General features: G+C 39.4%; 1 protein-coding gene across 6 annotated transcripts; it reads right to left on the bottom strand.

Annotated features, from left to right (window-relative positions):
- Positions 1-1,084: 1,084 nt before the first annotated feature.
- On the bottom strand, positions 1,085-26,676 carry AGBL3 (AGBL carboxypeptidase 3). 6 transcript variants are annotated; one of them, XM_072035994.1, is made up of 16 exons: positions 26,555-26,676; positions 25,666-25,726; positions 24,190-24,372; positions 22,186-22,293; positions 19,341-19,479; positions 18,033-18,812; positions 16,061-16,223; positions 14,849-14,975; positions 14,193-14,287; positions 13,957-14,033; positions 12,733-12,799; positions 9,596-9,664; positions 8,404-8,461; positions 4,245-4,293; positions 2,816-3,024; positions 1,085-2,142 (listed from the first exon to the last, which is right to left on the bottom strand). In XM_072035994.1, the coding sequence occupies exons 1-16, from the start codon at positions 26,579-26,581 to the stop codon at positions 1,886-1,888; spliced, it is 2,469 nt and encodes an 822-aa protein (XP_071892095.1). In that variant the 5' UTR covers positions 26,582-26,676; the 3' UTR covers positions 1,085-1,885. The 6 variants fall into 6 exon arrangements, 5 of the variants coding, with proteins under 5 accessions (XP_071892095.1, XP_071892101.1, XP_071892098.1 ...); XM_072036000.1 differs by having other exon boundaries at positions 24,190-24,344; positions 26,555-26,613; XM_072035997.1 differs by lacking the exons at positions 12,733-12,799; positions 13,957-14,033.
- Positions 26,677-27,534: the final 858 nt, after the last annotated feature.

The following is a 27,534-nucleotide window of genomic DNA, read 5'->3' as shown; positions in this document are numbered from 1 at the left end:
CCATGGGCAGAAGGCACAAACAGCTCCTTCACAAACACCCTTGCTTTGTGTTGGGCTCCTGTTTGCTGGGGCCATCGGGATGACTGCCAGAGTGGGCCTGCTCCCTCAGCAAGCCAGGCCATGCCCATCATGCTGCAGCACTACCCCTGGAGCCACTGTCCTCCTCGGGGGGTGGCGGATCCCCTTCCCATCTCTGTCACGGAGAGAGAGGAGGGCTTCTACTTCTACGTGACTGGGGGTGGGAGAGGTCAGACGGTGTGCTGGGGCCTGGTGCTTGTGGCTGGGAAAGGAGAGCACTTCCCAGGAGCAGACTTCAACCAAATTTCCCGTGCAACTGTTTCTCCCTGGAACTGTATCCTGAAATAGAAATGACTGCATGTGTGCATTAAGTAGAGGCTCACGTGGCTTTACAGAGGAATGAACTGCGCTGCAGCTCTCGGTTTCTCATGGTGGAGTTAAAGCACAGGCAGCAACACAATCAGTAGTTACAGTAGCATTAGCAATCACAAGTAAAGCATGCCTGAGCTGGACTTTCAAATGTGTTTTGCTCATTTTAGCTTGTTACTTTAAGAGTAAGCTACTAGACTAGCTTCCCAGAAGCTGGTCATGACCCTGGTCCTTGTTCCTGAGGAAATCTCCACGGAACAACTGTCTTCCCTCTAGTATTCCAAAAAAACTCTCAGATATAGATGCCTATATATATCTATACCACCCCATTGTGATGGACCTGGAAGATTCCCGTGGGAGTTCTTAGGCTGGTGAGAAGAAAGGTTGGAGTGCACTTGCATCCTGTGTATACTTCACACCCTACATTTCCACCTGCGTTAGAACCACCACAGCATCACAGCTCAATGACTACAGTGTAAGGTTTTTCTACTCATCTAAGGCACCTGGCATTTTAAGTAATTGGCCAATTCTTTCTCTTTGCAGAGAAAAAAATAATTTTTATTTATTTATTTATTTATTTACTTTATTACTGGCAATTTTAGCCTGTCTCCTCTCAAATGCTAAACGTGTGATGACCCTGATTTTGCAGCAATAGGTTACAATTTTTGTAATAAAATGGAGTATGCTCTAAGGATAGAGACAAGGCAGAGTGAGGGAGCCTACTGAATCACTCAATAGACAATCCTGAGTGCTGCAAAACTTAAAGATGACAAAATCCAGTACCTGTTTAAAGAACCATATTTTTAATCTTATTTCATTTTCTCAGGTGTCCATACAGTACTATGTCCCCCCCAGATGACACAAACTATGCAGGCGTATGGCTGTAACAAATAGTCATACTGGTTTAGACCAAGGGGCCACCTACCACAGCGCTCTGTCTCCAAGATGACTCTGTTTGGATGCCCAGGGGAGAGTAGGAATGGAACAAACATATACTTTTTCCAAGTACTCTCCTAGGTTCTTACTCTTGTCAGCTGAGGACATTTCCCAAGCCATATGTGGCTTGTCTATTTAAAAACTCTCAGTGGTCTATCTTTAAGGCACATGTCCAACTGAATCCATTTTTGCATCCACATCCTTTAGCAAGGAGTTCCATGATTTGTGTATTGATTTTATGTCAAATGTTTCTGTGTGTAAAATTTATTTGGTTTGTTGGTGAAAGGGGAAATGATTTTCATGGCTTATGGCTCCACTTTCTCCACTATGATCAGGGGATGGTGACTTCTGCTGCTTGGTGAATAATCACTCTCCTGGTGAATATAAGGAAAACTTCCAAATAGAGTTAAAGGAAAAAAAAAAAGAAGGTGGAGGGTCATTAGCTATTTATACAGTTCCTTCTGGAAGTGGAGTCTGCCATACAGAAACAGTAGGCATTGTTTAAGATAAATGTTACTTTGTTTTAGGAATTGTTTAAGCACACCAGATGGATGATACTCTTTCATGGGCCTTCATTGGCTGAAGAACTGGGACTCCAATACACATCCTGATATTTTGCAGCAGGTTGTCTGTTCTTTGCTTGAGGCAGTAAGGGCAGAGAGAACTGCAATGTGTTTCGTGCCTGGCAGGATTTACTCTTCCTACAATTTACATCTTGGCTTGCTGTCCAGTTTTTCCTGAGTCTTTCGGGCTTTAAAGGGAGACTCTCCATTTTCCTTTCTTCTTTTTTGGAATTGCTCTTTGCAATACGATCATGACCTGAGCCAAAGAGGAGGAAAAAACAAACCCATATCAACTGCTAGTGAGTTACTAAGTGAAAAAAAAAAGGTCATGACTTTGGTTTCCTTCACATGAAGCCGCTGTACTGTGGCACAAACATTTCTTTTACTAAAGGACAGCCACGGCATAATTCAAAAACTAGTATTAAAATATGGAAATTTCAGCCATAGGCACAAGACCTGTGTCTATTGCTCCAGCATTATGATATTCTACTGACTTACATGAAATGGTTATTTCCAACATTTCACATAATCAGATCATACATCCCTTCATGGCATGCTGATACATAAGACCAGCTGCGAACTGATGGCTAGAGCCTCTCCCACCAGTCACTGCAGGAGGACAGAAGTGCAGGGTCAAAGGCATTATACTTCATTATTAGGCTGAGATTTTTCAAGTGCTTTTCCATGAGGTGTTCACAAAGAGGCTAAAGAGCTTCTGGACCTTTAGTGTCTCAGCTAGGAAACTCCATAAAACCTATTCCGATGTCCCCTGTAGTGTCAGCTGCATGTAGTTTTCCAGCACTATTGCTGCTTACTAGCACCTGTCTTACAGCTTTCAGTATCTTGAGATAGCTAGACTAAGAAACCCACCTAACAGAAGTAAATCCTAATTGTTTGGTATTTTTAGAATACAACAATAACTGAGAAACCTTTTAAATATTGAAATGTCTTCTCCGAAGAGCTGGAGACACTTCTGCCATCGTGCTTCTTTGTCTTCTGGGAAATCAGATTAAAGCTGGATGAACGGAAACTTTCTCTTGTGGATAGGTTTATATCAGGCCACACACTTTTTCTTGACTTCTGTGGCACAGATGTATTTCTACCATTGCCTTCAGCATCATGGGTGAGTCTCTCTGGGCTAAAACACACAGAGGTCAGGACAGAAAATATTTTATCTACATACAAATTCATGACAAGATATTCATAAAGATGGCTGCCTAGAAGGGAAAATCATTACAGTCAAAATGGTCTGAAGCATTTGCTAAGAATCATATGAGAGAAAAAAAAACACCTTACTGTATTTCAAACTCCACAGAACCACAATTCCATCACAGTGCCTTGAGACTAGTGTCAGCATCATGTAGCTACCATACCATTACCACCTCTGAGCCAGACAGAAGTACCCATTGTAGAAGCAGCAGAGGGTTACTTTACCATTGTAGAAGTAAAGAAAGATACTGAAGACATTTCTTTTCTCTCTTACTAGGAGAAAGGCTATTATTTTCAAGTTTGTGTTAAAAAGTCTGAGCTGTAAGGTGCAAAGCAGATGTGTGAATTATTTAGTGTGAACAAATGAATGTATCTTCTTCCACATGGTGTTTGTGGCAGGATCTGCTGCCATCTAACTAGCTAGCTAATTTCACTTTTTTCTGTTGCCCAACAACAGCTAAGTGTACACTAAGCAAGACACAGAACATTTTATCCTATCAGTAGGTGGGTATTTGTGAAAGTAGTCAACACTGCCAGTCTTACTGCCACAGGGTCTTACATGTCCCTATAAAAGTATTGCCTTTATGGTTCATTGCCAAATCACCAGAACCTCTAAGTGAAGGGAGTGCACTAGTAATGACCTAAGCACCAGCACCACAACAATATTGTGATTTTAAGTGCATCAGATAGCAAATCATAATAAAACCAGTACATGTCCCTTTAGACTATCTGTGTCACCTAGCCATGCTAGGCCTTTGTTTTCTCACTGCTTCTTACTAACAGAATGGCTCTATCATCCCTTCCTCAAGCAAAGCACCAGATCAGTGCCTGTGCCCCTGTGAGTCCAACAAAGCTGGGGAAGGGGGACCATGTGCCGAAGGAGGGAGTCTGGTGCTCTAGATGGGCTAGAGGATGAAGGATTCTCTGAATGTTTAACATCACCATTCACCGCAGTCTCCACCATGGGATGAAGTGGCCAAGGACCCCTGTCTTAATTTGTGAGTGGAAAAAAAAAAAAAAAGATGCACAATGTCAGAGGAATATGAAAAAGGAAGAGACTGGAGTCTGAGAGAAAACAGGCTGGGAACATTCTCTCACTCTTGCTTTGTGAAAAATGCTACAAGTTTGTAAAATATAGTACTCTCCTACCTGAAATCCTTTCCTACTTGTTTGGCAGAGGCTGTAATTGGCAATTTTACTGTAAAAAAGAAGAAAAAAAATAAAAAATATCGAAACTGCATGTCATATCTCTGAGAAAAATAACAACACAATGAAACATCCAAATTTTGTCACAGCCAGTTCAGACTCAATGACTGGCTGAGGCTAGTAAGACTTGAATTAAGTAGAATTATAGTAAGCAGACATCTGTGGATATCAAGCCAGATGACTAAAATACAGACTGAGGATAGCCAGTTGGGGAGATTAGGGCTTCCTTTGTATCGAGCTGATTCCAACTCAGATCCCCACATCCAATTCTTTGTTGACAAACAAAGGCTATTTTGGGATAGAAACACTCCATACAACTCCCAGTGAAACTCTTCTACTATCCTTTAAACCATAAGTCAGGAAGTGAAGGTGCCAAAGGCAACAAGATGGTCTTGTTTTGGTAAGCATGCAGCTCTGCTCAAGAGCACGTCCTCAGTCCTTGTCTCTGCTCCAAGGCAGTGGGGCATTCAAATGGCACTGGACTAAATTCAGTCTTCAGAGCAGGGATTACGTGGAGGCTGGCAAGTCATGTAGCATCCTATGTTCTTTTGTGTTTCTCTTTTTCTGACTGCATGACTCTCTGGGTCAATCTCAATAAGTGTAGATGCTCTATTGGACCAGAAGAGAATAAAGGAAATCCACACCTGGAAAGAGTGGAGCTTAGAGAGTACCACAGGGAAGTGGCAGATGCACGTTTGAATCCATTGAACTGAAGAAAAAAATAACAGCTGTCCTTCTTACTGGTAAACACCCTAATTTCTAGGCTACTGAAAGGGGCTGACAGATACCCATCCACTTCTGAAAGTGGTGCACATGGTTGCACTGTGTGTGGGGTTCACTCTGGCAGAATCATAACAGACATCTCCAGTGCATGAGTACTATGTTGAACCACACTGGTCAAGCAGCATGGGTGGGAGTGGGACAGAAGAGGTGGTGCTATCCAGTTGAATTTCACAGGTGATATATGTTCATGAGCAGCTTATCTGCTGGTGTTCACTGCAGGACAGCTGGCTGTGTAAGAACAAGGTGCTCTGGGGCATGAGAAGTGCCAGAGTCCCAGCACCCTGGGAAGCTGAAAGCAGTGTTGCAGCCTCCAGCGTGGTGATGCCACTGTGTTTAGGCAGCAGCTGAACAGGGGTCCAGAGCAGGTGGAGTGAAAGTACCTGAGTCACAGCGACCTTTAGGCTAGAAATTGTTTCCTCTCAGGTACACGTAGAGCATCTGCCTTCACTATGCACCCTGCCAGTATTAACATTTCTTGAAGAACAGGGGGAGGGAGAAAAAGATTCTGAGATGTAAAGCGTTTTACAGGCTGTGAGACAGTACTTCAGTTCAGATCTAAAAACACAATAACAAAGTAAAAAGAGCCAAGATTTTTTTTTTCTTGTTTTCTAAGTAAGGCCAGTTCCAGGAAAACCTAGAAGCATGTGATATGTTTTATTTTTACCCTTGGGCATGCTACACAACAGCTAGGAACACAGCTGCAGCTGGGGAAGAAAGTCTCCCAAGACTGCAAAAACATTAGTCAGTACACAAGTTCTTTATCAGTTTCCTCTTTGCAGGCAAGCCCTAATAGCTATAATATTTAAATGTACTTAACAGAATGGGCGCTGCCTATCCCAGAAATCAATATTAATGCAATTATTTGTGCCCAAACTTAGAGGCTCAGAGAGAGAGTCACTTTTTACTTCCTCTCTCCCTCCATACCACAGGTGGCTCACGTGTCACCTTCCTAGAAACCCTTTCACTAACCAAGTATTTATTGGTTAGTTTTCTAGCTACCACAGGACTTTGTTTTTTCCTGGTTACGTTCTCTAAGACAAAAACAAAGTAGTCATAAAGTAGAATAGTTCTGGCTGTATGTGTGAAAAAACACGAGACAGCAATTTAGAAACAAGCACAAAGCTATTGCCAAAACATACTGCTACAGTATGACATTATTAGATTTTCATCTTCCAAAGTGTGATAATTATCATAGAATCACAGAATCATTAAGGTTGGAAAAGGCCTCCAAGATCATCTGATCCAACCGTCCCTCTACCACCAATGTCACCCACTAAACCACGTCCCTAACTAAGCACCACATCCAACCTTTTCTTGAACACCCCCAGGGACGGTGACTCCACCACTTCCCTGGGCAACCTGTTCCAATGCCTAACTACTATTTCTGAGAAGAAATTTATTCTAATTTCCAACCTAAACCTCCCCTGGCACAACTTGAAGCCATTCCCTCTAGTCTTATCGCTAGTTACCTGTGAGAAGAGGCTGACCCCCAGCAGGACCTTCATACATTATATGTATGAAGACTCTTTTGAGAATAAATTCCAATATCCTTCATGTAGCCAGAGAATAAGTAATATGTATTCACATTCCCATGTTCAACTGATGTGTAATAGCTTCATATGAATCTATGAAACTCACAGCTTTATTTTTTTTTTTTTGGTGTATGTGTGTGTCTCAATATAAATGCATATAATATCTATGACTACATCTCATCCAATCCTGGTCAAGGAATTCTAGAATTCTGCTCTTGAAAATAATGGCTGAGGTACTGTTCTCTGTAATTTGCTGACATGACACCTAGAAATTATTTTAAAGCTCTTATTTCAATGAAAAGATTCCTCTTTCTTTTTGTAATCCTCAGAGTACTTGTTTAACTGTAGGAGAGGTCAGAACTGGAGAGAAATGTATTATCTGCCAATAACATGAGCTGTAAGAACTAGGAAAAAAGAAGTGACTTGATGCTGTAATTAATACTACTCAGAGATGTTTGTTGGAGTAAATTAAAAAAGACTAAAATAAATAAACGCTGACATGGCAATGTGGAGTGAGGACGGGCAGCCTCCTGTCCTGTTCAAGGCATTTCTACTTTGCTACTTTCTTCACAGATTAACTTGTTTTGTATATCTCTGAGTACTTGATGGTGGATTATTTCATGGCTCTTTAGATAACTGAATCCCTGAAGTGTGACATTAAGCATAACAAATTTAATTGTTTTCCAATACTCTGTCCACAGCAACATTTTCAATTAAAACCCCAACAAAAACTCTACCGAACCCTATCCTTAAATTACTGGATTGAATAAAAGCTACATAAAAAGCTTTTAGGATATTCCAAGAAAGTTTGTTCGATGTGTTCCTTTGTAACAGACTGATAGAAGGTACCTCACCCATCTCATGTGTATCAGCTTTCCTGTTTTCACATACTACATGTGGAATTTATTAAACATGCCTCTCTTCTCAGCTTTAACAGCTTTATCATTTGTTCTGAGCAATATCTCTAGCAATGCAGTCCTACTGTTGTTAAAATGATCTTTTTTTCTTGATCTTTAAGAAAATTTTCACATTAAACTCAGATTTACCTGCTATATTTTTCTCATGTTTTTAATAACTTTCATTAATTTTACACTTCTAAAATTTATACTGGGTCATTAGGGGTTTCCATTTGTAATTTGTTAATATATTTATTTTTTTGCATGCCAAGGCATATTTACTGAACAAAAAAGGTGTATTTACTTAAGAGTATATTTTTTTTATCGTACTGACATTTCAGAACAGTTTTGTTTATGACAAAAGACAAGCAAAACCAAAATCAAAATGTTATATTTCAATGATTGGATGTACTGTTGAGTATATGAAGTATCTTACACTGTTCTTGGGAATGAAGATTTTTTTTTTTTTAAATTTTGATTTAGTCTGGAGCATTGCTGCAACAAATGTTTTCTCTTCTAGTTTCTCTGTTCCAAATGAGCACATTATTACAAACGTGTGTCTCCTATTGCCAATAGTAGTACATATTTATTTGTTCAGTTCTCTGGAATTGGCCTCAAGTTCAGTTTTTCTCCAGTGAGCCTGTTCCCAAACAGTAAAGCCAAATGTAATTATGTGAAGACAGTTTAAAGGAAAGAAAAATTGGCTCTTCCAACTGCAGGGACGGAGTGAAATTGCAGCCAATGAACTCTAATTATCTTTCTTGGAACGCTAATTTTTCTGGAGTTTAGGATTATAGAAAGAAAAAAAAAAGAAAGACTAATTAAGATTTTAAGATTAAAAAAAAAAATAATAAACAAAACATAAAACCCACAAAAACAGATAATGTTTACCTTTTTCTACTGGGTCAGATTCCTGAAATATCTTATGTTGAGTTTCAGTGCCTGGCATCTGTAAGACACAACAGAAACATAAGCAAATTAGTAACAAGCAACAAAAGAATTAATTAGAAAAATGTATTATTAATATGTCAACCTCTTTATGGCTTGTTCAGGGAGTATGCAACTAAGTTAGGACAGGAAAAGTTTGGTAAGGGTTCAATAATTAGTGGGAAAAGAGTTAATATGCAATAGGTTTTTTCTAGTAATTCAATATTTAGCCTGATTTCCATGAGCTTGAAAACTCTGCAACTTGTGTTCACATTTCAAGTTTTTGGATGCTCAGCATTTAAAAAAAAAAAAAAGTTAAATTCCTTTTAATGAAAGTAGGAACAAAACATTTGACTACATTGTTTCCACCTAGAATTCTTAGGTGTTTGTCAACTATAACAAGGCCCACATTTTCTAAATAGTTACATACAGTGCTGAACAACAATAATGGAGAAGTGATATGTTTAAAAAAGATTAGATCTTATAACAATTGTCCTGGTATTGACACTTTAATAAAATTAATCTCATGGGGTAGTAGCTAGACCAGCTAATACATGCCGAGTAACACATCTGAACGGTATGAAGGGACATGACACAGTTTATGAATAATGCAAACACAAGTATTTCAGACCTGGGGCTTGGTAATAATCCCAAAGTTAATTAGGAAATTTATTGCCTGTTTTCCTAGAATTACCTTTCCCTTTCTTTTCTCTTTACAGCACTTTGTTAGATAGACAGGAAACCACAAGAGAAAATGTTTTAATGGACGTGGCAAAAATTGTGTTTAACAAGATTAGGAGTGATAGTGGTCCAGCCAAGGGAGTGATATCCTAGCAGTTTTGGAGACGGAAGGGGAGCTGGTATAGTCTCCATCTCTAAGGCATATTTCTTGAGAGAGAGATCTAAATGTATCAAATAATACATTCATGAGAGAATTTTACAATTTTTCCTGCCTCAGACTTGTTGATGCTAATACTTTCACATCTGCGGCGTAAACTAGATACAATTGTCAAGAAAGAGAGATGGCTGTTCTGTATCGGTGACTTCTGGTGACAAAATTGTTATTCCAGAGTTACAGTGGTTGAAGTGTCATATATCATTGGTCTCTGTTAAAAAAAAAACAAAACAAGTTTCCACTGGGATGAAAAATACTCACGTATTTGCTTTCATGATTTCTGTCCTTAGCAATACTGTTAAAATGATCTCCTGATGTTTTGTTGTCTTTCTGCACATAAAATAGTATGCAACCATTTTGATTAATTGGGGCATATTATAGTTACAAAAAAAAAGAAGTTGTAAATAAACATGATAATCACAATGCCAGAATGAACATATGTAAGCAAGCTTCTCAAGACTGAATTCCTTATGCTGTTCTGCTCAGCAAATATTTACGAACCTGGACACAAACATGTCACGCTGACAAGGGACCTCACTTCCTCCTCAATTTGGGAGGTTTATTTTTAGTCTGGGAACCTGGAAAGGCAGGGTTTCTCAGTAGTATTAATTGCCACTGCTCTGCTTTTCCAGTGTTGGGCCTTCTGAAAAGAAAGACTGGCACAAAATACAAAAAGCTTGGGAAGCACTGGTCTATCATTGAACCAATGAAAACATTCATAAAGCAGCCAGCATTATAATGTATATGTACATAAAAAGAGTATTACCCATCAAAATATTAATGCGACTTCTTTCCAAATGACAGTTTGCTTTCTCTAGGACACAGTAACAGTAACTATTTTACATCTGAAGGCCACAAAGTTTTCTAGGCTGAATATTAACAGAGTGCAATTGAGGGCTATGTACAGCTCCAGCATGGATTTTTGTCAAATTTCTACTGTATCTATGATATTCCATTATTCACCTTTCTCAAATGCCTTTAAGTACTTCTACAGGAAATCCATCAAGAACAGCAATGGAAATTTCTGTAAGTCTTTTGATCTAATAACCTTAAATTAGTCACTGAATAAGATCCATAAGGCAAAACATGCATAATCAATGGAAGGACAAAAGTAAGAAATTTATTGCAGGAATTGTGATGTACTATTCATTCAAACTCATTTGATAAAATTTTACTTTCTGACAGCATCTTGCTGTTGTTACAGTGTTAGTTGGATGTGTTTTTCTCCTATTATACATACAACAAAAGTGCTTCGATTTATCACGTGAGACATTAGTCTTTGCCTGCTTCAGTACAGAAATCACAGACGTGGACCTAGTGAAGGTCCACTTAGCCAACAGTTTTGCACTATGTACAGAACTGTTGTTCATAGGTATTGGCAGGCAAACCAATGGCAGCTGAATGACATTGTTTAGACTGAGTACAGACCCAGAAGCAATTAAGCTTTATTAAATATTCTTGTGAAACAACATTTACTAAATGTTCTTCTTGTTCTTGTTCTGTGTTTCTAGGAACGCACCTGTCTTTCTTTGTTCTTTGATGTTTATTTTATGTTTACTACAAAGCAAGTCTACCAGGTTTAAAGACTAAGCTAAATGATGAGAAACAATACCCTAACTTTTTGCAGTGGTCTTCTCTGTGCTTGTCTGGGCTTCAGTTACCTAAAGTTGTGTTACACCCCTCCACTTCTTCTGAGTTTGAAAGTCCCTGAAATCAATGTAATGTGTAATCTGAATGTATAGACCACAGGGAAACAGCACTCAAGGATATCAGAAAAAAAATGGAATCAAACACACTGGCATGGTGAGTCTTTTGACACATACAAGGCTATTTTTACCCAATGTCATGGAAAGGCTCATAGTTTTAGGCACGCTTTTCACAGAGATCTGAGGTTGTCATACCCTACAAGCATAGGCATGCTGCCAGCCTGATGAGAGGAGGTAGGGCAAGAAATTATGAAGACCTGAGAAGCACCAGAAGGCCCAGGATACTTAGCACTAACCAGAAAATGCTGCTAACTTCAGAGCCCATTTAACATTTTCTTTCTAGAGTTTTCATGATTTTTTTTTTCAATCCAGTGCTGGGAAATGCACCAATTTATCATTCACATATAAATAAACTGAATCCTAAAGGTAGCATTATAAGAACAAACAAGATAGAAGGTACACTAAGGAAAAAACTATCTCAATACTTCCCTCTCCTCTCTGTACTTTCACTAACCCTCTGCTATCAGTTACTGTGCTGTGAAGGAGATTTTTCACCCAACTCACTATGCGTTAGATGTCCTGTGACTAAAACACTCTTGGGAATAACATTAGTACTGGAAACTCTTGCTTGGTTCTTTTGCGTAGAACGGAACAGAGGCAGAAATTTCAAGCTGTGAGTAAACACTAGAAGTCAAAGCACTTTCACAACTGCTACATCTGACCACATTTTTTTTCGATCTGTCGTTAACGAAAACTAAACTTAAAACTCCAAATCATGCAACTTGTCCACGAGCCCAGTCATCTGAAATGCTTATCAGCATGTTTTGAAAAGTGCTACAGGGTGTCACTTCGGTTTTATACATCCTTAAGTACTCAGTTGGTATTACGGTTTCCCCTTTTACTGTTGTTTATGGTATTTATGACATAAACAGGAAGTACCAATTTACAGGAACTATTATTGTTGGATAAGAAAATAATATACTCACAAAAGTGTGTTTTGCTTATCTGCAGCAAACATTTTGAGTATTATACCAATCACAGTCACCAAAGAAATAAACATAAAGTAAACACGAATGAAGTAAAATTCAAGTAAAGTATATTTTATTTTTCCTGAAACAAGTAAATACATGTTTCAGGAAAATAAAATGTCTCATTGTCTTCCAGTGAAAACACTGTAAAATCTGGGGCTAGATTTACCTACTAATAAGAAATAGGCAATGGGGCAGTCTTTTGCTGATAGCACTTAGCAGCAGAATGATAACATGCCTGTATGCATGACAAGAGAACTTCTGAACACTGAACTGAGCGCCTGCAAAGTATAGCTGACATCAGCGTACAAATGTATACATTCTGTACTAAAAGCTGATGTCCTCCTCACCCTGATCGTACATCTGCATGGAAGATCCTGGCTAGTAGGTATCTGCCTTTCTTTGAAACTAAAACACCACCTTTTTTACAGTTTGGGTTAAGCTGTTAAATAATAGTATTGCTCTGCACTGTTCATTTGGACCTTACATCTACAGATTACACAAGTGGTTTATAATTATCAGCTACCTGATTAATTTGTTAATTATTATTCTCACCAACTGAATACCAAGCTTCTTCAAAATAGATCCTATTACACGCTAGTTATTCTTTCCTAGTGGCATTCAGGTCAGAGATGTAAACAGCTAAGAAAAATTCATAGCATACCTTAGTGCCTAGTTTTTGCCTGTGTGCAGGAAGATCACAGGAGTCTGAGCTGTCAGAAGTTTGACTGCTGTGAAAGACGAGCATTGTTGTGTTTAATTTCTGAGTTTGGTAATTGCAAACTGTATTTTGCAGCAGTAATTTCAACCATTACCGGGTGCTTTCTGTAGTATCTCTAGTTGTAGCGATATGTTTTCTGCATGCCTGTCTTCCAGATCCACATTTTAATTTTACAGATAACCTACAGCTAGCTAACCTGCAAAAAGTGGGTGTCATCTTAGAGAAAGCTTGATTATTGGAAGAGATCTGGTTTGTTGAGGTGGCATCTCCTTCTTCTACCCAGCTTTCTTTTAGTTCTACTTCACATGTCTTATCCCTCTCCTCCTAAATTCTCCCACAGAACATCATTCTCTTTGTTCACAGAGAGCCTTCTCTTAGTTGTCTGAGAATGCATTAGGATCTTGTGTCTTTCTTTATTTAGCACTTCTAGTACTAGTTGTGAAGCTCAGCTCTTAATTTTTATACCCTGTGCACCTAAAGTTAGATGAGATAGATCCAACCCATCAGTGTTTCCCCAGAAAAGAAATTTATTAAAGTTTTATTCCCAAAGAAATGTCCATAGGGCTACAGGTATAGCACATATATGCCCAGCTCACACAAATCACCTGCACAACTAATCATACTATCACTCACAGTCAGTAGTGGCACAGGAGGAGCTGATCATATTTAAGAACTGTATTGTTTGGTTGTTGTACCTGAAATTACCCTGAAATTATAACCTTTGGCTAAATGGAATCACACTAGCATCTTCCACGGTAAGTGAAATTACACATACAAAAAACTAAAACAATAGACTTTGTATCATGGCTAGATTGCTCTGCAAAATCTAAGGTGGAAAAAAAAAATTATTCAAGTGATGCAACAGATCAAGCTCTGCACCAATACAGTTTATTTTCTCCTCAGGAGGGGCACCTTGGGCGGATACAGAGCTCTATTTCCAATCATTAAGGTTTGCATATGGTGTTTGTATATACATATACATATATATGTATATACATAATATATATATATATATATATATATATATATAACAAAGGACTGTTAAATTAAGAAGCGTGAGTATTAAAAATCTAATGTTAATAACACTTCTAACATTTACTTGGCACTCTTTACACAGTGTGGAGAACACACAATAAATTGTGGTATATCTTTATAGTTCTAAGTTACCTGGAATCCCAGTATAAATCAGAATTGAGGACTTCAGATTTCACCTTAGTTTGCTGTCTCACTACTTTCTCTTGTTCCTTCAGGCACAGATAATAAGACACACCACATATTTAGTTGACTGCTTTAATGAAAGGCATTATCAAATTTACTACTACTGTAACCCTATTAAGTATTATGTTTTATCACAGTAGGATAAACAGAGGCAGGAGAAAAGGCCTAGGAGGGACTGTCCTTACCTCATTATGAACAGAGTAGTTCAAGAGAGCATCACAGAAATGCTGTCCTATTGACTCTAAGTCTTTCGTATCAAAATGGGTGCTTTGTCTCCAGCCTGCAACATCAATAGGAGCAAGTCAGAAATAGAAATGTCAGTAATCCTGCTGACTGTGAGCTGTGGTATTTCAGGATGGTGGCTGACTGCAAACTCTTCACTGACAAATGCCAGAAAGGTCTATGACTGCCAGAGTTTATACAGATAGCATTACAGATCACTGTTCTGCCCATACGGACAAATCTATCCACTCAGAGTGGATTAACTATGCATTATATTACTTTCAGCACCAACAGTATTTCTTTTTATTGAGGATTTTCTTCCTGATAACTGATTCCCATACAACTATTTTAGTTACTACTTTGAATTTGCCATTCATTAATATTGTTGCTTCACGGTAGATATGTAATAATGCTGGTGGTGGCCTGAAAGGTCACCAGGTGCATGCTGTAGGGTTTGTTTTTTTTTTTCAAATCTGATCTTCAATCATCATTCATTTCTAACCAATAAGACAGAACACCAGCAAGAGTTGGTACCTTAAGCTACCACTTTCCCTGAAAAAGCAAAAGTAAAGGTCTTGTATGATGATTCCTACTGAATAGCTACAGGGAATTGTCTCACCCAACTTAGAGCCACAAATAGAGGCTTCCAAAGTGTAGCTGTTGTTGATGCCCATCTTCCACATTACAACTCGACCTGTACCTTCTTTGCTCTTTCGTACTCTAAAACGGCAGTCTGGGAATGAGAACTCAAAAGACAGGTACACTATTAGCCTTTGACGTAAATAGGAGGATGCAAGAATTTCATTTTAACCCTGCAAATATTTTTATATCCTATCTACCAGGAAAATAATTGTGAGTTTTCACTCTACCTTATTTGAATATTGCACAATATAGTTCAGGACAATCACTGTTATTACTGGAATAACCAAGATATAGGTGAAACAACAGAATAGTCCTTCAACCAGAAGTTTAATTTACTTTAAGGATTTCTGGGACTTCTGCACTTATTTTTTACATGGCTGTACTTACCCTTTCTAAATCTTGTAAGACTGCTGAACAGGTGAGTTACCACAAATCTTGCTATATACCAATGTGCATATTTACTAAAAAATCATAACAGTTTTCTTGTGAGTTAACAGATCAACAGCTTAACGTAACAGATCTGGAACTCACAACCACCTTACTATCACTGATATCTGAGGAAAACAGCATTAGCTGCAAGTATGCAGTGAAATCTAGTAGGTTAGCTTGTGTGTTGTTTTATTATTGAACGTTTACCACCTTTCTGGTTCAAAAGAAGCTTACTCCAGTTAGGTTTTGCTGGAATATTACACATTTTAATACTAATAATTTCCTCCTTTTTTTTTTTTCCCAAATTGAAATATCTTACAAAAACATGGTGATTTTAACACAATTCTCAACAGAACAATTCAAAAAGATTCAGCCTAGAAATTTTTTTCCTCTTTAGCTTCTTACTTACTTGGTTGTTTTTAGTTCTACTATATATTACAAAGCTGGACTTTATGTATAAGTAATATTTAATGTTAGTTTTTCAAATTATTAAAATAATGTTACTTTGATATTCCGTTTTTCATTCTGTTAAAAATGTTAACTTTGTGACCCAATTCAGCACAACACATGTTGGGGTACTGGAACTTCAAAGGAGTTAAAATTTCATTTTTCTAACATTTCCAGTTTTAGCCAATTGAAGATTATTTTACTAGGTGAAGTGCAGTCTCTAAGCTGATATGATACCTTAGAAAAAACTTAGGGATCACAGTTGGTGTTTGAAATTTCAAGTGAATAATTTTCTGGTCTGGCATTTGCTTACCTTATCTGGGCAATTCTTGCTCAGCAAGAGAGGAAAGGCACGTGGCTGCAAGTACGGTGCTTTTGGTTGCTGCTTTCTCTCACAACCATACATGAAGACATTTTGTTTTCTGTTGTGACCATGGATGTCACAATACAGAAAAATGTCACGTTTCTCCATCACTCTGTAATATGGAACAACACAGAATACACTTTGCTAACAAGCGTGTTTTTTTTTTCCACCTCAGAAGTATTAGTTTGAGCTAACATGATACAGTGAAGCTCATTTTTATTCTAAAGTGCAAGAAATTAATAGGAGTTTTCTATTCTGAGTGCTAAGTTTAACATTTAGAATGCTAGATTAGAGGCAGACTGCTCAGCTCCTCCAGGATCAAACACTTGTCACTGCACAGAAATACAGACATGACTGTACACATCAGCAATCTTTGTCCATCTGTTCATAAGCTTTCACAGCTTAGCTATCTTCATGAATTCCAGAGCTAGGCACCATCTTTTAAAATCACAGATTTATTTATTTATTTATTTGCATATAATTTCTTCAATCTCCTACTGTGCAGTGGCTGCATGGTGTTTATGGTATTTATTTTTCCACAGTCTTTTTTCTTCTCCTCTCTTTCCCCTTTTTTTTAGCCTCTAACTCTCAGGTTCAGTTATATGCATCCACCTCTGTGGATGTGCAGCATGTTGTACAGCTGAAACCCCCTGTTCTTATCTGCTGTTCTTTTGCTGTGGTACATATGATGAGTAATACATGTTGTACAATTACAAGACTGAAGCATAAGTGGCTCAGAATGATGTAGTGAATACTCTTTCCCTTATTCAAGCTGAAGTCACAATTTTTATGATGTGCCAAGACTCTATAGTGTGTTATCACTAAACTAGCTTTTTAAAATAAAATCTGTAGGTGGATATATTGGGGTTTAGCAACCCCCAACCCTGATATCCAATTCTTGTTGAAGCAGAGTCCTACACAGAAGATGTCATGGCACTACAGTGTGTCAGCTGGGGCTCTGCTCTGGGCAGGAGTTAGAAAACCATGTAAGAGCTAAGATGGAAGCAATAATAAATTTATCTGTCTGACTTGGCTGACTCTGAATCTGAAGGCCAGAAGCACTTCAGCACACCTAATTTATTTAATTCCAGGGCACTGTAATTAAATGCGCAGGCTGTTTTAATACAGTAAGACAGAGAAATTCTCATGGAAAAGAACAAGAGGGACAGGCTCATCTCCTTTAAGTGAGGGATATACATGCTGAAATATATACTTAAAAGAACACTGATCTTATTTAAAACAGTCTGTTTTAAATGGTGCTGGATGGAAAGCATTAAATATACTAATTCTGACTCTTTTTTTTTTCTTTTTTTCCACAAGGGTCTATTTGTGTCAGTTTGTTACAGAAGTTAAAACAAAAAAAAAATACTAGCTAAGTTTTCTTGCTGAAGATTTACTTTAATATCTCAAGATTTAATTTTATATCTGGAGTATTTATGTCTATGTGACTTTGGTCTGCCTAAGAAATCAAACATATTTATAGTAAAACATACAGCAAACTTGACAGTCTTTTCTGTCAAATAGACAGCTGGGATCTATTCTTAACCTAAATTCATTCAGGGACATGGTTTCATGCCAGAAAAGAAAATGAGTGAAACATTAGGACTTTGATAAGAAGATCTTGGCAGAGGATAATGGGGAGAAATGTGGTGAAAAAGCTTTGATGAGAACTCTCACTTTGGAGATACAGGTTGTAACCAGGAGGGGGGAAACATGTTACAGGAAAGCCTACAGAACACCAGATTAAAAAATAGCCCTCTATGAAATACAACTGAAGGGAAACTAAATAGTCAGAAATGCTTGGGTACACTCCAAAGATATAAATAATACCAGAACAATAAGTGACAGAGAGAAGTCATGCTAAGTGAGAGACACTGGAAAGGAAAATCATCTATTTAAGAGGGAAAGAAAATGAGGTTACCTTCTGATCATGTTTCGGGTATACCAGATGGAAGGATAACATTTCTTCACCTTGCATTTGTATTTGCGGTTCAAGTCCTTTCCTGTTAAAGAGCAGCGATGATTTCCCACAATCACACCATCTGGATTTAACATTGGCACCACTTTGAAGACAAAAGTGTCCCGGAGCTGTTGAGCTTTGTGTGAATTGCCAAGAATGTAATCCAGAAATCCCTTCATTATCCACGAACTGTTGGTTTCTCCTGGATGCACTCTTGCAGTTAGTATCACAGCCTTCCTCTTTGTGTCGTTGCCACTTTCAGGAGGGTTGGTGATAGTCAGGACATACACTATATTTCCTGCCAGGGAACGGCACAAGATGCGAATCTTGCAGAACTTGGACTTCTCTGGATCTTTAGAGATGTCCACCAGGTACTCCTGCAGGTTGGAGTAGGTGTAAGGATAGCAGTGGGCAAAATAGCAGGTGTCTCTGTCATGAGGAAACTGGAACGTCCAAGTGAGTGAGAAATACTGATGTCCACCTTCGCCCACATTGTTTTTATAATACTTGATTTCATTTCCTGTCCTTCGCCAGCCAACATTGTGCTTCTTAGCATCAGCTTCTGAGTACAACAGTGGCCGCAAACCATGTTTATACAGGCTGTTACGCTTGGTAAAGTTGACAATAGTGAAGCGATACGGCATCCCCGCCTGAGTATTGCTGACTTGGAAGTAGTACCACTGTGTGTGTCTGCTCGTGTAGAGGTCGGTGCGCAGGGTCAGCTGGTACTCAAAGTCATTACTGATAGGCAAAAGAAGGCAAACAGTTGTGATGCTGGTTAGCACTGCAGCATGACACAATGTCAAGTAATGTAGGCTGCCATGAAGAAGTACTCTGTGGTGAACCAGGTGCAAATCTTGCAGATTTATGCTGTCATAAATTAAAGCCTACAAAGCTGCCAGGAAAAGATGCCTAACTGCTCTGAGTGTGTCAATAATGCAATCGCTGTCTTCCTCAGGACTTCTAATAATGACTAGGACTTCTAAAAAAGTTCTCTATGCGATGTTTGAAAAGGAGGTGCTGAAGAAAAGCTGTGTGAATTTCGGTGGGTGATTATTACCAACAGAAATCATTCAGTGCTATAAAATGGCTATCAGATCATTTCATGTGAAGGTTAGCTGGAACAACTTTTGAAGCTTATTCAGTTAGTGTAAAACAAATGACAAACCCAGAGAAACACAACCTGCTCAGAAACCAGTAGCATGCTGCAGGCAATAACAACTCAGATAATAACTGTTGTAATAAAAGAAGGAAAAGCTATAAACTTACACTTTAACCACCTTCTGCAAATTCCCACTCTCGAACCGTGCTTCAAAGATGAGTGTGTTGTCCAGTTTCTGATGGAGGACCTGCTTCATGGGGCACAGACCTCTCACTTGGGAATACATGAAGCAGGATGCTGTGTTAGCTAGTGGAAAGAGTTGAACAAATGTCTTCAGTTTTTGTCTGAGCCAATTTTAGGGAATACGTACAACCTTACAAAAAATTCTTCTAGAAACAGATAACTGCATGTAGCTGAGCTTCAACACATACTTTAAGTAAGCATAAAAGAAATGACTTGGAAGATTTTGCTGCCTATTCCCAGCATTTTGGCCAGCCTAAAATCTGACTGTCTTGGAGGTGCGTTTGTGTCTCTGTGTGAGCTTAGGGCAATTCATATTCTGCATTTAGGTAAAGCAACTGAATTAGGTGGAAGGACTCAAAAGACTCAGCTCCTCCAGGTCTTTTCACAAGTCACACAGAGAAGTTCTCTCCTCAGAAACTATATGTAGCTGACAACTGTTGCCATCAGTTTATTTTTAAATCTCTGTATTGAAATCTTCTAGCATAGAAACAAAAAGATGACCCAGACCTAGCAGCAGTTAGTTTCATATTGTAAGTGATGTTTTCACATCACATTTAGCATACAATTTGAGCCCAGATCTCCTTTTTCTCTGTTCTGCTACCTTTTCCACTGTTCTTCTGATGAGAGGCTCACCGAGGTATAACTCAACTTTTTACTACAACCTTCATTACTGTTGTTCATTAAAAACAAGAACTGCTAGATCAGCAAATTTTCCGGCTGGGAAGTTATTTAGGTTCCAGAATACTCTTTGCATAATTTTATTGGTAAAGGATCCTCTCTTTACAGAACTAAAGCAAGAATTACTTCTAATGTTTTTTTTTTTTTTTTTTTTCTTTCACTGCATTGATGCTCTACGTAGTGGCAAAGCTTTTGCCCCCAAGTTGTAGAAAAATTGGCTAATTAAAGCTTCTTGCTACCTGTGGGTACCTCCAAGCTGTATCCACAAAATAAGAGAAAGAAGACACATCTCCTCTGCTGAAAGCCAGGAGCCCAGAGATCCTGCTGCAGAACTCAGAATCATGGTGCTGGTGATTTTATCCTGACTCACAGAGCATGAGCTGTACTCTCCTGTAGTTTTAGAAAAGCTCTGACAATGACTCAGAGAAGTTATTCAAAACTGAGATTGCTATAGGACATTTTTCCATTCACTCATTTGCTGTTGCCATACACAAAGGATGTAATATTCAGTGTCTTGCTCTTGGTGATCTAAGTTACTACAGATCCATAGGGTTTTTCATTAGAAGAATTTTGAGTTTTCTATCATGGTATTTTGATTTTTTTTTTTTTTCACGAGGGTCAGCACTGGATTGTATTTTTCTCTCCTAAATTAGATTTTAGGAGGGCCTGCAAGAACTCAGAAGCAGGTAGTTCCTTGCATTGCAGCTCCTGTTGAAGTCAAATTCAGTGGGAAATCAGGAGAGTGCAGCTGCTGCCTCCCTCAGGATACGATGGCTCATGACATGCCAGCCAAAGTAGCACTCACATTGTAAATCTGCGTAAGGTATCTCTGCCCTACCCTACAGATGTCCTCTGTACAGAGGATGTTAGGGTTTTAAAAATTATGTTTATTGCTATATAGTTCAGATAGCAAAGCTACCAACCTGGGGGTTTCTGTCCCACAAAGTGGGAAGTTACATTTTTAAAGACTGACAAGTAATGAATTGTAACAGAAATCAATGTCCTTGTTTTCAAAAAGGTGGGATACAGGGATTCAGAGTGTTCCTCTACACCTTATACCTTACAGTAGGTTAGCAGGTCTGGTTGCAGAGGACTGCTTCTTTCCCAGACACACAACAGTTACCAGTTTTCCTGGTCAGCAGTATGACTTAATTCAGGTGGAGGATTACCACATGGAGCAACCTACTAGTGATGGTTAATACCCCCATTCTGCAGAGATAGCAAATTTCCAGATAAGCATTGTTTCAAAATACTGGTACTTTTTAGCATATTGCAAGCCTTTACCAGGCGTGTTGACCTCAAGAATGATGTCAGCATCCTTTCAGTTTTGCACATCTGAAAATGTTGTGGCCACAGCTAGTTATCCTAGAATTGCAAAACTATTATTATCTCTTCTTATCTATGCACAAGTGGCCCAGGGCCAAAATCAACAACCACCAGAAGCTCCAAGTTCACTCAAGGCAATTGTATCAACTTAGTAAACATAGGGGAAAAAAATAAAAATAAATAAACCTCTGTTAATCAACAGGTGATGGTGGAGTAGGGCAACCAACCCCCTTCATTTCTGTCTAGTTAATCCTTGCCAGACTGTGGTGCCTGTAATTAAGCACTGATCCAGTCTGGTCAGGTTTTGTTTATAAGTCTTGGCTAAACATTTGTTGCAGACAGGGTAATAAAATTTCTCCCAACGCAGACTTTAGTGGTGATCCTGTAGTTGTAGAGCTCTCATCTTTTTTACTTTCTCTTTTGGTTGGATGTTAAGTAACCTTTCTCTACTCATATTTTATAAGCAACACATTTCAGCTGCTTCATGCTGTCATTCACTGAGAACAATGACTTGAACTGAGCTGGTTTTCTGAGTTCATTAGCAGCATGAGCAGAACATATGGCTGATAAGACTGCTGTGTAACTAATTTTATTCCTTATCTATAGGAAAAGGATTTATTGCCAACTGCTTAAAAATAACAACATAAAATCATACTGATTTCATTAGGCTTTGAATTAGGTTAATTAAGAAGCTAAAATATTGGCATCAAAGAAGGTGCTTCATCTACCTACAGCTGACAGCAACATTTCTCAAGGTGTTCTCACCTTCTTCTCCAAGATAAACCACAGTGCCCTTGTCAGGAGGTTGGTATGGCGGCATCATCTCCAAACCTGTTGGAGTGTACATTGGCTCAGGGGTAGTGGGTATCCAATCTGAAAAAGTGATACACAGATTAACTATGAGCAGGAAGATTGTATTAGAGTCTACACAGTATGAAGAACACAATGAAAAGCAGTTCACTCTGTTTACTCTGGTTATACATAAGGGAATAGGGAGCCCCCATTATGAATGTCATTTTTTTGATCTGTGAACAAATCTCCACTATAACTCTAAATAGAAAGATGTATCAGTCTGTGCACGGGCTAACTTCTGCTGTGCAAACCTACCTCCATTCTTTGTACAGCTTGTTTGCCCAGCAGTTACTCAGAATTCCTGTACTGCTCTCTCTAAGCACATGGTACCATTAAGAAAACAGAAGCTCCAGCTACAGAGTGAAGTCACTGATTGCTGGCCACAGAGACACTGCATGGCTACAACAAAGTGCCTCCCTGCAAATCGCAGGACATTCACCTGGCATGTCAAAGAACTGTTTGTTGAACCCTGACTGATGGTACATTGTGACAGTTGGCATTTCCTTCCTGCAATACTCACAGCGGTCTCATCTCATTCCATTGAATATATTCTATTTTCATAGACAACAGAATAAAGTCATAGATGTCTCAGTCCCACCTCTCTGCATTTCTGATTTCTACTAATTACTTCCAAATCACAATTGTTTGTATTTATAAAGCACAGGAACTGGTCAAGTCTTCATCATCTCCTAATAGGTTCGCAGTATGACTTCTGTACACACTGCATAAAAGCAGTTATTAGTTGGCATTAATATGTTTACGGTTATATAACCATATATGGTTATAACCATGGTTATAATATATGGTTATATGACCATATATGGTTATATGGTTATGGTCATGGTCATGGTTATGGTTATATAACCCTGAAAACACTGACATTACTAGTAACAGGCCATACAACTTGTATTGAGTTTGCAAGACCTCTGGACTGAAGATAAGCTTAATCTGTCTGAACTTTTCTTATCTGTTTGCAGCTTTGTTTCACTTAGTTTAGCTGTGACAGTAATCTCTCTAACGGACCAGGTACATGGCTAATGTGCTTTACTATTGTTTATTTTTGTGTAGTATTTTGTGGGCTTATACAGACAACAGAAACGAGCAGTTACTCTGCGCATATCAAGATATTTGCAACTCCGACAGAATTATGTAGTGTGCGAAATACAGGTCTGGTTCAGTAGCAGACAGAGGCTTTGGGAAATAAAAGCCTGGTCCAATAACAGGCTTTGAGAAGTGGCGATGCAGGATGTGGTACAGGAGTACTGTCACAGGATGGTAATGGACAGGGCACAAGTTTGGCACTGGAGACCCTATGGCTATAAACAACTCTCCTATTGTCACCTGAAGAAATGCAGACCTGGAGCTCGACAAAACTCATTTTAGGGACAACAAAGAGAACAATGAAATAATATCTAATGAATGTAAAGGATACCATATAAACAAAATTCAGGTCTAACATGGAGCTGCAGACCAACACAAAAGAGAAAAACGTAAGAGCAAGCAATCAAACATATAAAAATGACCCCCCAAAGTCATTTGGTTCCCAGAGTAAGGAAGAAGATATCATCAATATGAACATTATGTTTCTCCCAGCAAAGGACTCCAGGGGGTGACAGTTCACAACAAGCAACTCCTCCCCTCCACCAGAATGTAACCTCTGGAATGAAACCACTGACCTGAGGACCTAGAGGAGCAGTGGAAAGGGGAGCTAGAAAAGGATGTGAGTTAAGCATATGTATGAAAATTTTAACTGCACTAGTATTCTTTCTTCTTCTGTAGCAATTAGATCTGAACTAATAGTGATTTCTCTCTTAAGATCTCAGTCATACTAACAAGAAATTCTTGGCTGTATTTATATGTAAGGTGTGCTTCCCCTTTGCCCACAAGCAAGATTTTGAGCATACCACAGTAACTTACCAATGTGCTCAATTCTGTCCCTGATGACTTTACATTGGTTTGGCCAGTACACCTGGGAAAACTGACCTACAGGTGGTAAGTCAGATGGCTTTGACAGCTCCTGAAGGTGTGGAACCTCTGCCTCTGAATCAGATGGTAACAGAATCTGTTTTGCCCTTGGAAAAAGATCAGCACAAACAGAATCTGTAAGAAAGCGAAAGAACCCTCACATCAGTCTCTGTTGTTCTTTCAAGTGGAAACAGGCTGCACAAATTATCTACATGAAATTAACATAACTAAGCATGGCGCAATAAAATTACATCCCAGTGAAACGTAAATGCAATGTTCTAGCCTAGAAATCACACTGAATTTAAAAGTAGCATTGAATGAACAGTTAATTCATTAAACCACAGAGCACTGTAGCAAGAAATAGCTTATGTGGGTTCCTGTAGAAAACGATGACATCTGTTATTATTACTGCTTTTATTACTAGCATATTATGGTAAGGCCTACAGTCTCAATGCCTAAGCCCAAATCTGTACAGTACAATATTACACAAACACGGAACAAAGCTTATTCCTATAGAACTTATCAAACAGTGTATTCGATAACGAGATAGTACTGGCTAGCATGACAGGAGAGAGAACAATCTGATGGTATCGAGAATTTTGTACATCTCCAGAGACATTTGGAAGAGGCTGGGGGAGCTGGGAGCTTTTACTTGTCCACAAGGAACCCTGCCAAGTCATGATAAGCCACATGAATGAAAACATGACAGGCAGAGAAAGGGTTTTGATAAAAAACTAGTAATTTGGAGATTGGGACTGGTGCTGTGCACTGATCACTATACTGGCCAAAGTCAATTACTTGTCTTTGTCATTGGTAGGAAAAGATCCCCTTTCAAAGCTTTCCCTCTGTCCTTACTACTACCCACTTTGAACAGTCCAAAAGACAGGAGTTTGGTTTCATGGAAATTTTATTCTTTTAAATTTGTTTTGGGTCTGAATCAGATACCAGCACCCACAGGACTTATTTTACCAGAAAACAAAACAAACAAAACAAAACAAACAAACAAACAAACTAATCAGCTTAGATCTGGTTTCTAGAACTACTTCTCCTCACAACAAACAAGAACACCATAATAAACAACAGCTCTTCACTGCAAGGATCCAAGTGTAGATGATACTATATGTGAAATGTACATGAACTGAGAACACAACTTCTGAACCGATCTTTAAACTCTAGTTAGTACTTAACTTTAATGGATAACTGGCTACTAAAATACCAAATCAGTACTTGGTGATCAAGAGCATGCTGCAGGATGGGACCGAGATAATCACTCACCTAGGTCAAGAGCCATGAAGTGTGACTAGACCTAGCTCCAATTTAATTTACAGCTTGACAGTTATATGCTTACCGATACCTGTTCTGTTCCCCCTTCTTACCCACAGTGGTCTTACAGTGAAAATGTAGGGAAATAACAAAAAGGGTCCTAACCTGTTTGAACTGCACACTGCTGACTATCTTCTGCCACAAAGGAGTTATGGGAGTCCTCATCCTAAAAAAACAACAAACAAACAAACAATCAAACAAACAAACAAAAAAAACACACAAAAATCAACCTAACTTAAAATCAAAAGTCTGTAGCAGGACAGCTTGCTTCTTCTTGTTTTCAGAGAGAAGAGCTACCTCTGCTTTGGTTTACTTTATTTTTGTCTGGAAAAATAATTAGGCCAAGTCTGCATAGTCCTTTTCAGTGTCATTATTCTTGGCTGCCTCTCACAGGAGACATGCTTTGACTTAGCCTGTTTCCCCAGTGCCTCTCTTGTGCGTTACTGGTATTCATACTGTTGGGTGAAAAGGTAGAAGAGAAAACTAACATAAGACAAAAATGTCTGGTTTTCAGCTACATTAGCCAGCCCTCTGATCCAGCTCATCATACAAGTCTGCTAACATAAGAGCAGGAGAGGCAATGGAAACCAATAGCAGCGGTCCTTTTGGTGGCAATGCAGGTATATGCCACAATAATCCCAAAGCAATAATGACTGGGACAGGGAAATGAGGAACTTGATAATCAGTAAATAGAGGTTTAACACTTAGCAAAAATTAAACAGGAGCCACTCTGCATCCAGGCTGCTCATGGACCACGAGATGCAATCAGCAACCCCGGGTTAAATTTGAAGCATATTGGCAAGGCAACCCAGGGACAACAGTGTTTGTCCTCTTTTCTGTGCTTAACATAGCGTTTATTTCATGTTCTTTCATGTCGTCGCTGTCACGACAGCGCAGCAGTCGCGACACAGCAGAGCTCGGAGCGGCGGCGCCCGCCACCTCTGGGGCAGCCGCAGGACCCTGCGTGCCCGTCCTCCACGCGGGGTGCCCTTGCCTGCTGCTGCTCCGGGCCTCCTGACATGCTCGCGGGGCGCGGCTGCCGCCTCCCACCCCCTTGTCCCCCCTCACGCCCCGCTGCCCGCTCCCCGCACGGCCACGGCCGGGCCCCGGCCCGGGGGCGGCGCTTCCCCGGCCCCGCTGCCATGGCAACCGCGCCGCCTCTCGCGAGAGTTTGGCGCCGAGCGGGGCTGCCCTAAGATGGCGGCGCCGAGTCGCCTCCTGGCGGTGGCTGGGTGGGGGTGCTGAGGAGCCCGTTCCGGCACCTCGCGGGGCTGTGCGTGGAAAAGGGAGGTTTTTGGGGCATTACCCTCTGCCCTGCACGTCAAGGGGCATAATCAGCATGAATACTGCAATAAAGTAAATTCAGTGTTTGCACATCTCGCACATGCGTGTCAAGTCAACAGCTTATGTCTCAGTGTCGTGCTAACTGCAGTGCCTATAAAAGTCTCCGAGAAAGGAGATTTGAGCCATCGTGTCTTCCTGCTTATAACGAGTGAAAACTGTTTAACATACGATAAGCACATCTAGTGTGCTACTCTGGGCACCAAGAAAACCACTGCAGTTTGGGCAAATAGTGGGAAAACTCCTGAAAGAGGCTTGAAAAATGATTCTCTTTTGTAGGCTGAAGAGTAATACTGTCTGATTGCTATCCTGATACTTTCAGAACTTTTTTTTTTGCTGTCCTAAATTGCCAGATGAATGATTAGATTTACTTCCCTTGTACCAGCACTGTAACCTAACCGCAAGACAAATCAAATAAAATCAAGCATGTGCTCTTACTTCAGTTACTGACTTTTATTTCTGTCATCACCCCGGTCAGAACCGTGTTGTGTCTTGTGATGTGTATCAGTGAGCAACCCCAGATAGGCAAGGAGGCAGGACAGGGCAGAGGGCAGAACCTAGAATGGAAACTGTGCCATAAATCTAATCTATCCTGCCCACTGGGCAGCATCCTACCTCACAATGAAATGAAAT

Source organism: Anas platyrhynchos, chromosome 1, assembly GCF_047663525.1.
Source record: "Anas platyrhynchos isolate ZD024472 breed Pekin duck chromosome 1, IASCAAS_PekinDuck_T2T, whole genome shotgun sequence".
Taxonomy (NCBI): Eukaryota; Metazoa; Chordata; class Aves; order Anseriformes; family Anatidae; genus Anas; species Anas platyrhynchos.
Note: the sequence above shows the minus strand (reverse complement) of the source record. Positions and strands in the feature narration are given on the sequence as shown.

Excerpts from the sequence above, each read along its gene's own strand:
- AGBL3 (XM_072035994.1), bottom strand. The coding sequence starts at position 26,581 with ATGTCAGGAGGCCCGGAGCAGCAGCAG. Across the intron at positions 19,480-22,185 it reads GGTTTATCTTGGAGAAGAAG|CTAACACAGCATCCTGCTTC; the intron begins GTGAGAACACCT and ends TCTTTCCACTAG. Across the intron at positions 8,462-9,595 it reads GAAATCATGAAAGCAAATAC|ATGCCAGGCACTGAAACTCA; the intron begins GTGAGTATTTTT and ends TGTGTCTTACAG.